Source organism: Pristiophorus japonicus, chromosome 7 (genome assembly GCF_044704955.1).
Source record: "Pristiophorus japonicus isolate sPriJap1 chromosome 7, sPriJap1.hap1, whole genome shotgun sequence".
Classification (NCBI taxonomy): Eukaryota; Metazoa; Chordata; class Chondrichthyes; family Pristiophoridae; genus Pristiophorus; species Pristiophorus japonicus.
The window spans coordinates 205,217,058-205,231,160 of record NC_091983.1 but is presented as its reverse complement, the minus strand read 5'-3'; the positions used below and the strand labels follow the sequence as shown (position 1 = coordinate 205,231,160).

Below are 14,103 nucleotides of genomic sequence, written 5' to 3'. Positions count from 1 at the left end.
GCGAAAACGTAAGCGATACGTGAAAATTACCGTTTTTGCTGTGTTACCGATTTACAGCTTAACTTTCGGTACTTGGTGTGGCACATCGCAAAGAGAAGCGTTCCAGAATTATTTGGAATACAAAAACGCGATCCTCGCCTACTTTAATGCGGGGCCGGGAGCGCTGTGAGAGACGCCTTGACAACCTGGACCACTTTCCATACCTCAGGAGCCTATTATCAGCAAGGGCAGACATCGACGATGAGATTCAACACCACCTCCAGTGCGCCAGCGAAGCCTTCGGCTGCCTGAGGAAAAGAGTGTTCGACGATCAGGCTCTCAAATCTGCCACCAAGCTCATGGTCTACAGGGCTGTGGAGATACCCGCCTTTCTGTATGGCTCAGAGACATGGACCATATACAGTAGACACCTCAAATCGCTGGAGAAATACCACCAATGATGTCTCCGCAAGATCCTGAAAATCCCCTGGGAGGACAGATGCACCAACGGTAGTGTCCTCGATCAGGCCAACATCCCCAGCATCGAAGCACTGACCACACTCGACCAGCTCCGCTGGGCAGGCCACATTGTTCGCATGCCTGACACAAGACTCCCAAAGCAGGCGCTCTACTCAGAACTCCGGCACGGCAAGCGAGCCCCAGGTGGGCAGAGAAAATGTTTCAAGGACACCCTCAAAGCCTCCTTGATAAAATGCAACATCCCCATCGACACCTGGGAGTCCCTGGTCAAAAATTGCCCTAAGTGGAGGAAGTGCATCCGGGAGGGCGCTGAGCACCTCGAGTCTCATCGCCGAGAGCATACAGAAACCAAGCGCAGGCAGCAGACGAACGTGCGCCAAACCAGTCCCACCCACCCTTTCCTTCAACCACTGTCTGTCCCACCTGTGACAGAGATTGTAATCACCTGAGAACTCACTCTTAGAGTGGAAACAAGTCTTCCTCGATTACGAGGGACTGCCTATGATGATGGGAAGAGAATTTTTTTTAAAAAAAGGTTACCAAGACCTTTACCTAACAAATCGCTGCAAAAAAATTAAAAAATACAAACTGTAACTTACTTTTTTTTTCAGGTTTTCCAACTTACCGCTGCTGGCAGGGCTGCACCGCAAGGTTTTATCTGGCGTCACGGATTGGGTGAATGCCGAAACTCGGATGGTAACGCAATCCAAGTCATTATACTTCCGGCGCAGCTCTCCCTGGCGGCACCGCCGCAAACAAGGAACCAAGGATCGTGACCGGGTTTTCGCCGCGGAGGGTCAAGCTGCTCGAAAATCCAGCCACCAATGGGTCATATTTATAAATTAAGGACGATAAAATGAAAATAGGAAATGCAGGAGGAGCTATTTTACTCAAAGGGTGGTAAGCATGTGGAACAGGTGGGTGATGGAACAAGAAAACATGGGTTTAAAAGGAGGAACTAGACAGATTCTTGTCAACAAATGGGAACCAGTGTTATTAGAAAAGCCCCAAGGGAATATAGTGGATGGGTGTGTTCGATGGACCGAAAGGCCTTCTGCTACCTCAACTGTTACTATACTGCTATGTATTTTTCCAGTAAAACACCAAGTAAACAGTTTTTAATTTTTTTTCCAATTTTTTTATAGTTTACTTCCATTTAATTCAAGTGGTTTTTCATGCTGCTTTCTGTATTTCCGTGATGTCAGCTTTGCAATGGCCAGGACCAGCGCTGCCCCTACGATCATTCCAGCAATGGTTATTAGAACAGCAGCCCAAACCTTTTGCTCCGCCACAGGCACTGCATGAGCTGTAGTGGTCACTGTTGTTGGTGTAGGATTTCTGGAGGTGTCTTCTGGTTGTACTGCACTGTTTCTACGTGTGAACACATAAGGTGCCTCCTAGAGAAAACAAATATAAGTGATTTGGATAACTCTATTACATTACATTTATTTTTGTAATTGAGTTATTGTTGCATACGGTTGTGAGGTTATATAATCCATTACCTGATGAGGGCAACTGCCCATTAAAGGCTTGTGTTATAGAGAGCTGGAGCACATAGTCTCGGTGTGACATTAAAATAATACTTTATATCTTGGTCTATCTGTATCGGGAGGTTGCATATGTACTTAATATTTGAATAACAATTCCTTGCAGTAGAATCAGAATTTAGATATGCATCATTTACCCTTTAGTACAGAGAAAAATATACTCACAAAAATTTTCCATGATGTTTTAGAATAAAATCAATGTCATGCTCTTAAATAGGGCTTTTTTCATTAGAACAATGCAGATTACGTGGCCATGAGATAGGAGTGTCTAAAATTATCGAAGGGTATGATAGCGTAGCTAGAGGCAGAATGTTTCCAGTCGTTGAGTGGGCCATGGATATAAGATTAAATGTAAGAGATTTAGATCCGAAGGCAGGAGAAACTTCTTCACACAGAGAGTTGAGAGGCTGAGAAATGCACTTCCAAGGACAGTGGTTGAGGCAGAAATTATGTCAACATTGAAGATTAGATTGGATAGATAGATGCAGGAAAAGGGATGACGGGATATGGGGACAGGGTGGGTGAATGTGATGAGGACTGTTTGTTCACGTGGCGGGTAAACACCAACATGGACTGGTTGGGCTGAAAGGCCTATTTCCATGCTGTAACTAGCAGGTTAGGTGATAGTGACTGCCCTTAACATCAAGGCAGCATTTGACCAAGGGGCCCTAGTAAAACTGAAATCAATGGGAATCAGGGGAAAAACTCTCTACTGGCTGGAGTCATACCTAGCACAAAGAAAAATAGTTGTGGTGGTTGAAGGTCAATCATCACAGCCCCAGGACATCGCTGCAGGAGTTCCTCAGGGCCATGTCCTAGACCCAACCATCTTTAGCTGCTTCATCGATGACCTTCCCCCCCCCCCACCATAAGGTCAGAAGTGGGGATGTTCACTGATGACTGCACAGTGTTCAGTGCTATTTGCAACTCCTCAGATAATGAAGTAGTCCATGCCCACTTACAGCAAGGTCTGGATGACATTCAGGCTTGGGCTGATAAGTGGCAAGTATCATTCACGCCACACAAGTGCCAGGCAATGACTATCTCCAACAAGCGAGAGTCTAACCACCTCCCTTGACATTCAACGGCATTACCATCACAGAATCCTCCACCATCAACATCCTAGGGGGTCAACATTGACCAGGAATTTAACTAGATCAGCCACATAAATACTGTGGCAACAAGAGCAGGTCAGAGGCTGCGACGAGTGTCTCACCTCCTGACCCCCCAAAGCCTTTCCACCATCTACAAGGCACAAATCAGGAGTGTGATGGAATACTCCAATTAGAGGGCCTATTAGAGACCATAAAGGTAATCTGTGTGTGGAAGCGGAAGACGTGGGTATGGTTCTTAATGAATACTTTGCGTCTGATTTCACAAAAGAGAGGGGCGATGCAGACGTTGCAATCAGGGAGGAGGTGTGTGAAATAGTAGATTAAATAAACATAGTGAGAGAGGATGTAATATGGGGTTTAGCATCTTTAAAAGTGGTTCCATCTGCAGGCCCGGATGAAATGTATCCCAGGCTGTTAAGGGATGCAAGAGAAGAAATAGCAGAGGCTCTTACCATCATTTTCCAATCCTCTCTGGCTACAGGTGTGGTGCCAGAGGACTGGAGGACTGCTAACGTTTTACCGTTGTTTAAAAAGGGAAAAAAGGATAGACCGAGTAATTACAGGCCAGTTAGCCTAACCTCGGTGGTGGGAAAATTATTGCAAACATTCTGAGGATCAGGATAAATCTTTATTTAGACAGATTAATCAAGGACAGTCAGTATGGATTTGTTAAGGGAAGATCATGTCTGATTAACCTGACTGAATTTTTTGAGAAGGTAATGAGGAGAGTCGATGAGGGCAGTGAGTTTGATGTAGTCTATATGGATTTTAGCAAGGCTTTTGATAAGGTCTCACATGGCAGACTGGTCACGAAAGTAAAAGCCCATGGGATCCAGGGCAAAGTGGCAAGTTGGATCCAAAATTGGCTCAGAGGCAGGAAGCAAAGGGTAATGGTCGATGGGTGTTTTTGTGACTGGAAGGCTGTTTCCAGTGGGGTTTCGCTGCACTCAGTACAAGGTCCCTTGCTTTTAGTGGTATATATCAATGATTTAGACTTGAATGTAGGGGATATGATTAAGAAGTTTGCAGGAAAGATTGGATAGGCTGGGATTGTTTTCTTTGGAACAGAGGAGGCTGAGGGGTGAACTTATTTATGAGGGGCCTAGCTAGGGTGGATAGGAAGGACCTATTTCCCTTAGCAGAGAAGTCAACAACCAGTGGGCATAGATTTAAAGTGATTAGTAGGAGGTTTAGAGGGGATTTGAGGGGAAATGTTTTCACCCAGAGGGTGGGGGTCTGGAACTCACTGCCTGAAAGGATGGTAGAGACAGAAACCCTCACCACATTTAAAAAGTACCTGGATATGCACTTGAAGTACCATAACCTACAAGGCTATGGACCAAGAGCTGGAAAGTGGGATTAGGCTGGATAGTTCTTTGTCAGCTGGCGCGGACACGATGGGCCAAAATGGCCTCCTTCCGTGCTGTAAATTCCTATGATTCTATGATATACTCTTCACTTGCCTGGATGAGTGCAATTCCAACAACACTCTCGAAGCTTGACACCATCTAGGACAAAGCAGTGTACTTGATTGGCTCCCCCATCCACCACCTTAAACATTCACTCCCTCCACCACCGACGGCACTGTGGCTGCAGTAAGTACGTACTATCTTCAAGAAGCAATGCAGCAACTCGCCAAGGCTTCTTCGGCAGCATCTCCCAAACCCACGACCTCTACCACCTAGAAGGACTAGGACAGCACTCACATGGGAATACCACCTCCACATTCCCCTCCAAGTCACACACCATCCTGACTTAGAAGTATATCGCCGTTCCCTCTTCATCGCCAAGTCAAAATCCTGGAACCCCCTAACAGCACTGTGGGGGTACCTTCACACCACACGGACTGCAGCGGTTCAAGAAGACGGCTCACCACCATCTTCTCAAGGGCAAATAGGGATGGGCACTAAATGTTGGTGTTGCCAGAAACACCCACATCTCTTGAAGGAATTTTAAAAAACGACTATGTGTGATACTACACTATTCATACTGAAGTGATTTGGTTTGACTGAACAGTAGTTAGAAATAATTTTAATAAATAAAAGAGCTGTAACTTGTCCTTGGGGTTCAGATGACAACTGAAAGCATGGGAGTGAAGCACAAAAGGCTTCTGAAAGTTATCTGAAACCTGATCTGTGTTACAACCTTTTAACATGTTCTGTTCCTAAGGTGTAGTGGGGAGACCACATTGAAGGCAAATGTCCATTGTGTGGCTGATGAGGAAATCCTGACACGTGAAATGACAGCAAAGGGAAGCATTAGCTGGCTGCTGGGTATGTAATCGGGTGCTCACATATCTGGGCTTCAGACCTACAGCTGCAGAGAAGCCAATTGCTGTTGTTGAAACTCTGCACCAGCAACTGGTAGAACCAATGTTCAATGAGCTATGGTGTGTGCTCATGTTTTAATCAGTAAAATAATGGCAATGCATTTCATGGTGCGTTATGTTGCACACTATGGGGGGAATTTTTCGGGGGGGGGCAGTTAGTGGGTGCATTTGGTGGCGGGTCGGGTGGGAATTTTTTTTTTTGACAGACTGTAGGGGAAATCGCGGCCAAAGTGTGAACTAGAAGTTGTGAACCGATACTATACATGAGTGAACTAGAAGTAGTTCTAAACCGATTCTAGAGTAGTTGCCAATCAAGTTTATAAGCCAGTTTATAAAGCCACTTTACTTACAGAGCTAGGACATTTCAGCTTGGTTCGGTCATGGGTGAAATTGTTGTAATTTTGCTTGTATCCAATTGGCTCCAGCTGCAGGAAGATAAATGGAATAAAGCACACTTAGTAAATATAACTCACTGCACATGTCTGACTGAGAATGAGGAGAGAGGTAGGCACATAGTATGACAGAGGTAGGACAAAGTATAAATCAAGAAATACTAGAGGCTTGCAAGAAAGGTACGGCAATAATCATGGGCAGTTTTAATCTTCATATAGATTGGATAAATCAAATTGGAAAAGGTAGCCCTGAGGATGAGTTCATAGAGTGTATCCGGGATGATTTCTTAGAACAATATGTTGTGGAACCAACCAGGGAGCAGGCTATTGTAGATCTGGTAAATTCAGATCAAGGGTGAGAAGCTTGGGTCTCAAACTAGTGTCCAGAACTTAAATAAAGGCAATTACAAAGGTATGAAGACAGAGTTGGCTAAAGTGGACTGGGAAAACAGATTAAATGGTAAGACGGTAGATAAGCAGTGTCAGATATTTAAGGAGCTGTTTCATAACTCTCAGCAAAGATATATTCCAGTGAGAAAGAAAGACTCTAAGAGAAGGATGAACCATCCCTGGCTAACTAAGTAAGTTAAGGATGGTATCAAATTAAAAATAAAGGCATACAATGTTGCAAAGATTAGTGGTCGACAATAGGATTGGGAAATTTTTAAAAAAAACAGCAAAGGACGATTAAAAAAATAATAGAGAGAGAAGATAGATTATAAGAGTAACCTAGCATGAAATATAAAAACAGACAGTAAGAGTTTCGACAGGTATATAAAATGGAAGAGAGTAGCTAAAGTAAATGTTGGTTAATAATGGAAAACAGGGAAATAGCAGAGACTTTGAACAAATATTTTGTATTGGTCTTCATTGTAGAAGACACTAAAAGCATCCCAATAATAATAGATAATCAAGGGGCTATAGGGAGGGGGAACTTAAAACAATCACGATCAGTAGAGAAAAAGTACAAGACAAACTAATGGGACTAATGGTAGACAAGTCTCCTGGGCCTGATGGCCTGCATCTTAGGGTCGTAAAAGAAGTGGCTGCAGAGATAGTGGATGCATTGGTTGTAATCTATCAAAATTCCCTGGATTTTGGAGAGGTCCCAAAATTCCCTGGATTGGAAAACCGCAAATGTAATGACCCTATTCAAGAAAGGAGGGAGACAGAAAGCAGAAAACTATAGACCAGTTAGCCTAACATCTGTCATTGGGAAAATGTTGGAGTCCATTATTAAGGAAGTAGTAGCAGGACATTTAGAACATAAGAACATAAGAAATAGGAGCAGAAGTAGGCCAGCTGGCCCCTCAAACTTGTTCCGCCATTCAATAAGGTCATGTGATTGTCATCACCAACACTTTGTTCCGTCAGAGGCATCGTGGCAACACCCTCGCTCCAAGCACTGGCAGCTGCTCGACTATGTCATCATCCGAGCAAGGGATTGCAAGGACATGCGCATCACCCGCGCCATAACAGGAGCCAACGACTGCTGGACGGACCACCGCCTAATCCACTCTGTCATTACATCAATATAGCCCCAAAGCAGCGAAGGCAACAGAAACAATGCCGCAGAAAAATCAACGCCAGGGCACTCAAAGACCCAGTTAAGAAAGCCCTATACAGCAAGCACCTCACTGCCAACCAGGCGATCCTCGATGACCCCAAGACCCAGAATGCCCACAGCGCCTGGTCTCCCCTCAAGGCCACCATAACCAGTACCTGCGAAGAGATGCTCAGTCACTCAACCAAGAAACACCAAGACTGGTTTGATGAGAACGAGCAGGAGGTCCAGGAGCTAATAAGCCGCAAGCGCAAGGCATTTCTGAACCTAAAGCAACAACCCAACTCGGGAGCAGCAAAGCAACTCTACAGCTGGCTGAAGACCGAGGTCCAACAAAAAACCCGCGACTTAAAGAATAGATGGTGGGTGGAGAAAGCACAGGAGATCCAGCAGCTGGCCGACAACCATGACGTGTGAGAATTCTTTACCACAGTTAAGTCCACCTATGGCCCAAGTACCTAAGGCCCCACCACCCTGCTGGCCAAGAACAGAGAGGCACTCATTAAGGACACTGAGGCAGTCAGGGCCCGCTAGAAGGAGCACTTCGAAGATCTACTTAACCAAGACTCTGCCTTCGACATAAGTGACCTCAACTCCATCCCGCAGCATGCTATCCACCACTAACTCATCAAAACCCCAGCCCTGCATGAGGTAGAAAAGGCCATCCATCAGCTCCAAGAACAAGACATCAGCAGCATATAGAATCCCCACTGAGGCACTAAAATATGGCAGAGAAGCACTATTGGCATGAATGCATGACCTCATCCCTCTTATCTGGAAGGAGGAGAGCGTGCCGGGAGTTCTCAAAGATGCCGTGATCGTGACCATCTTTAAAAAAGGGGGCAAGTCCGACTGCGGCAACTACAGAGGAATCTCCCTGCTGTTAGCCACTGGGAAGGTCATCGCAAAAATCCTCCTCAATTGTCTTCTCCCTGTGGCTGAAGAGCTCCTCCCAGAGTCACAATGTGGATTCCGTCCATTAAGGGGTACAATGGACATGATCTTCACCACACGCCAACTGCAAGAGAAATGCAGTGAACAGCACCAACCCTTGTACATGGCCTTCTTTGACCTCACAAAGGCCTTTGGCACTGTCAACCGTGAGGGACTATGGAGCGTCCTCGTCCATTTTGGTTGCTCCCAAAAGTTTGTCACCATCCCCCACCTGCTCCACAACGACATGCAAGCCATGATTCTGACCAACGGATCCAATCCACGTCTGGACTGGGGTCAAGCAGGGCTCCATCATCGCACCAACAAATAAGATATAACATGGAAGGGATGGAGGAGGCCCTGGAGCTGGTAGCCAGGAACATTAGTGGCAGAGGTCTCCCAGTGGTCCCGGAGCGCGGCACCCCAAGGTGCCGCACCCCCATTGCCAACCACACATGAGAGCCAGCAGCAACATCTTGCTTCTGGCTCGGAGCATGTTCCCACCTCAGGACCGTCCTCTCCCATATCCGTCCAAGCAGTGTTTTGGCCGTGTCACCCCCGCATTCCCTCACCCCGCCCCCCGCCAATGAAGCATCGACTGAGGAGCTCCTCGGCCAGGCGACTTGGAGTCAGGAGGGGAAGCGGAAGAGGTAGAGGTGGGGAGAAGCAGCCCGGGGGGTTGGGGGGGGGGGGATGAAGGTTGGTTAGTACAGAAATACTGATGATTTCAGACTAATGTTCGGTTTAAATGTTTTTAATTTAACAGAACCTTGTAGCGCCTTGGCTCAGATGGCTGCACCGTTACATGCTCATGATTCCTTAACATCAAAGGGTATAGTTACACTTAACTTCAATCAACTTAAACTTTAACTGTCAGCAAGGTGATGCCCACCATTGTTGTATCACCTGTACACCCAGCAGTTTGTCAGCCTTGTAAATAACACCAACGTTCTTTCAGGCAAATCGATCATTGATGAGCTCCTGACGTCAGGCTCTTGTAGCTATCTTGCCACCATGGGCCCTTTCATGTGGTCTACAGGGGGGCGGGGGCATGGTTTCAGCATCAGCCTGATCGTCTGGGCTGATGTCAGCGACCGTCTCCTCGTCCTCCTCTAACCTCTCTCTGGCGAGGTGGACTGTCAGACGCAACAGGCAATTCTTGCCCCCTCCTGATAGTCAAGTTGTGCAACATGGAGCACACCACCACGAATTGAGCTACCTGCTCAGGGTGGTATTGGAGTTCGCCTCCTGAGTGGTCCAGGCATCTAAAGCACTGCTTCAGCACTCCAATGGTTTTCTCCACGATATTACGAGTTGCTCTGTGGCTCTCGTTGTATCGCCTCTCGGTTTCGGTGTGGGTGTCATGCAGGGGGGGTCATCAGCCAGGTGGCGAGGCCATATCTTTGGCCCCAAGCATCCAGCATTGACCTTGTGGCTCATTGTTAAACAAGTCAGATACAGTGCTCTCATGCAGGATGTGAGCTTCATGGATGCTGCCCGGAAATTTAGCATTCACTGCCATTATAATTTTCTGGTGGTCAACCAACCAGTTGGACATTCAGGGAGTGGAATCCCTTGCAGTTCCTGAAAACCTCTGCACCCTAAAAAGGTGCCCGCATCGCGATGTGCGTACAGTCTATTGCTCGCTGCACCTTAGGGAAGTTTGCAATTCTGGAGAATCTTAGAGCCCTCTCACTCTATGCCTCCCTGGTCATAGGGAAGCTGATCAAGTCCCTCCTGCGTGCGTACAGGGCTTCAGTGACCTGTCTAATGCAGCGCTGTGTGGCATGCTGAGAAAGTCCACAAATGTCTCCAGCTGCGGCCTGAAAAGAACCTGAGTCGGAGAACGACAGTGCCACTGTGACTTTGACCTCGTCGGACAGTGCAGTACTGATGGTGCTGGCAGGCTGCAGATCTCCCCTTATCAGCTGGCATACCTCAGTGATAATCTCTTCGTGGAAGCGCAGTCTCCAAAGGCAGGTGGTGTCAGGCAAGTTGAGGTAAGAATGCTTAGAAACATAGACATAGAAACATAGAAAATAGGTGCAGGAGTAGGCCATTCGGCCCTTCGAGCCTGCATTGCCATTCAATGAGTTCATGGCTGAACATGCAACCTCAGTACCCCATTCCTGCTTTCTCGCCATACCCCTTGATCCCCCTAGTAGTAAGGACTACATCTAGCTTCTCCTTGTACTTGTGGGGGGTGTAACGTCTGGTCTTCCTCATCAGTCTGTCACATCTTACATTGGGCACATAATGCAGTGGAGCGTACCTTAGGTGATCTCGAGTTTGCTGCATGTAATTGGTCACCAAGAGAGGGTGAGAAAGGACAGGCACCTTTGCAGTAGCTCTCTGTTTTCCACCGTTTGGTCACAAACAAGGAATGTCCCGACGAAGACACCTATTCAATTCCAATCGGTCACAGTATGGTCAAGATGTTTGTAGAGATGTTCACATCAACTCCAACAGCCTGCAGAGTACATCCAAACTCCACCGAGGTTGAAGCACAGCAGCCTTTTAAAGGATGCGACATGTGATCTAGAACATGGCATCCATAATGCTATGATTAGTTCTGGTTAGTTCCACTTTTTCTGGCCGTTTTTTTGGGGCGAGTGATATTGTGGCCGATAAGTGTGCGAGATAGTGAAATTGACGCTGGGTGATCTCATGGCTGCTAGTTTTGGTAAATATGCTCTTTACGACAAAAAAAGTGGGCGGGCGGTATTATTGAATCTCGACATTAAATCAGCGCGGAAATTAACGCTGGGTGATATTATGAGCGTTGATTTCGCCCAATCTGATGATCCTGTCCCAAAAAAGTGGGCAGGCGGTAATATTTTTTCCCGGCGATAAGCACATGGGGAAAGTAACGCTTGGCGATAAGTTTCCTAAAAATGCCCATCATTTTCCATTTTGTGCCAAAATGGGCAATATCTGGGCATTATACGTCATTTCAGCGGTAAAATGGGCGGTAAGTGGGCGTTAAGCATGCAAAAAAAGTGGAGGTTCTAGCCTATGGACTATATACAGTAGACGCCTCAAAGCACTGGAGAAGTACCACCAGCGCTGTCTCCCGCAAGATCCTGCAAATCCCCTGGGAGGATAGACGCACCAACGTTAGCATCCTCGACCAGGCCAACATCCCCAGCATTCGATCAGCTCCGCTGGGCAGGCCACATTGTTCGCATGCCTGAGTGACTCCCAAAGCAAGCGCTCAACTCGGAACTCCTTCACGGCAAATGAGCCCAAGGTGGGCAGAGGAAACGTTTCAAGGACACCCTCAAAGCCTCCTTGATAAGCTGCAACATCCCCACCGACACCTGAGAGTCCCTGGCCAAAGACCGCCCTAAGTAGACAAAGTGCATTCGGGAGGGCGCTGAGCACCTCGAGTCTCATCACTGAGAGCATGCAGAAACCAAGCGCAGACAGTGCAAAGAGAGTGCGGAAAACCAGTCCCTCCCACCCTTTCCCTTAACGACTGCCTGTCCCACCTGTGACAGGGACTGTATTTCTCGTATTGGAGTTCAGTCATCTAAGAACTCATTTTTAGAATGGAAGCAAGTCTTCCTCGATTCTGAGGGACTGCCTATGATGAAGATGATGATGATGTAGTCTCCACAGCCTCCAGCCACTGCCCACCCTACTACTACCATGTTTGCTGGTCTCTGACAATCCGAAATACAACAAAGTCAACATAAAGCAGCCTGTGCTATCTAAACGGGTGATTCCTTGAAACAGGCAGGTGCCCATGTTTGACTGGAGCTGTGGGCCAGGGAATTGGGGCTAAACTATCTAGGAACATCGGAACAGGAGTAGGCCATTCAGCCCCTCAAGCCTGTTCCATCATTCAATTTGATCATGGCTGATCTGTAGCTTAACTTTATTTACTACTCTTGCTCCGTAACAAAATCTTACATGACAAAAATCTATCGATCTCAGTCTTGATGCTCCAATTGTCCCAATATCCTTAGGTTATAAGGAGTGTCAAAGGTGGAGAGAGAGGCGGAAAGGTTTAGGGGGTAATTTCAGAGCTTAGGGCCCAGGCAACTGAAGACACGGCTGCCAATGGTGGAGCAATTAAAATCAGGGATATGCAAGAGGCCAGAATTGGTGGAGTGCAGATATCTCGGAGGGTTGTAGTACAGCTGCAGGAGGTTACAGAGATAGGATGGGGCAAGGTGTTGGAGGGATTTGAAAACAAGGATGAGAATTTTAAATTTGAGGCATTTCCGGTCCGGGAGCCAATGTAGGTCAGCAAGCACGGGGATGATGGGTGATCAGGACTTGATTCGATTTAGGATACTGGCAGCCTTTGTGTAAAAAAGTTTCCCGGTTTTGCTCCTGATTGGCCTAGCTCTAATTTTAAGATGATGCCCTCTTGTTCTGGATTTCCCCCCACCAGCATTTACCTACCCTATTGAATTATTTTATAATTTTAAACATCTCAATTAAATCACCGCTGAGTTTTCTACACTCAAGGGATTACGACAAGTACTCACGTAGCACGTGATCACAGAATGATGCCTAACTTTATATACTTTGTATTTTCCAAGATATGCAGGTTTTTTTGCAGGGAAGAATTCCGAGTGACATAAAAACATCTGCATGCTTACATGTACTCATTTGTTTCCAAATTTGTGATTCGCAACTTTAAAATGGGAAAAGTCCATACAGCCCAGCACGTGAGAGACCAAATAGCTGGCCTGTCCAGGCAGGAGCAAGCTGCTCTGTCCAGATACCGCCAGGAAAGATAACGGTATCTTTCTCCAGCTGGACACACCCTCCTAGGTTGCAGCGCCATCTAAAGTACTGGAAAGTAAATGGAGCATCTGCATGAAAGGGGATCTAATAGAGGTGTACAAAATTTTGAAACATTTTTGTTAACTCGGAGGGTTGTGGTACAGCTGGAGCAGGTTACAGAATAGGGTGGGGTGAGGTCATGGAGGGATTTGAAAACAAGGATGAGAATTTTAAATCTGAGGCATTTCCGGTCTGAGAGCCAATGTAGGTCAGCAAGCACAGGGATGATGAGTGACCAGGGTTAATTTTAGTTTAACTGGCCGGGAGGGGAACCCACGTCATCTGGTGGAACACCGGCTTTACACCTACCCATTGACTTCAATGGCGATTAAAATTGGTCGGGGGTATAAAACTAGTTTCCCGATGGCGGGTTAGATTAAAGTTGTCCCCATTATTTCTGATTGGTGAATCAGTAACAAGGGGACATAAACTTAGCATTGGTACTCGAAGCATATGGAGGGAAAGTTCAAAAAAATGGTTTCAGACATGGCTTTATTAGCATATGGAAGGTATTAGCATCAGTGGCTATTGAAACTGCAACATTTAAGAGGGAGTTAGTTAAACATTTGAAGACGTAACAAATTAAAGGGTGCAGGAAAATGGGATTGGCCCAATGTGGAGCAAGCAGTGACATAAGTTCAGCGGGTCAATAGCCTCCTTCTATGCTGAAATGTATGTGATTCTCTAATTAATTGCAAACCAGCAGTCTGGAACCCATTACCTGGTAATCCAAGTCCAGACTCTCACCAACCCAGAAACCTGGAAGTTATCCTGAGTATGGCGGATAATGAGTGACTGGTTTCACAAAGAAAAAAGCTATCACCGGTGGAAAGAGGCATCTGAGGTGCTGGCATCGACCAGTTGGGCCAAATGACTCATTTCTGTGCTGTAGACTCAATGTAATTCGATGTAACTATTTGTGGCACAAAGCTATGAAGCAACATTCAAATAAAATATTGGGGTT

The 14,103-nt window shown here is 46.4% G+C and overlaps 1 protein-coding gene across 1 annotated transcript in view; it reads right to left on the bottom strand.

Annotated features, from left to right (window-relative positions):
- Positions 1–1,598: 1,598 nt before the first annotated feature.
- The window catches only part of plb1 (phospholipase B1), a 326,472-nt gene continuing 313,967 nt past the window's right edge, over positions 1,599–14,103 (bottom strand). Inside the window, exons 61-62 of the mRNA XM_070884250.1 lie at positions 5,801–5,875; positions 1,599–1,856 (exon numbers count right to left, since the gene is read on the bottom strand). Of these exons, the coding sequence (XP_070740351.1) occupies positions 1,599–1,856; positions 5,801–5,875 (333 nt within the window). The remainder of the gene's footprint in view (positions 1,857–5,800; positions 5,876–14,103) is intronic.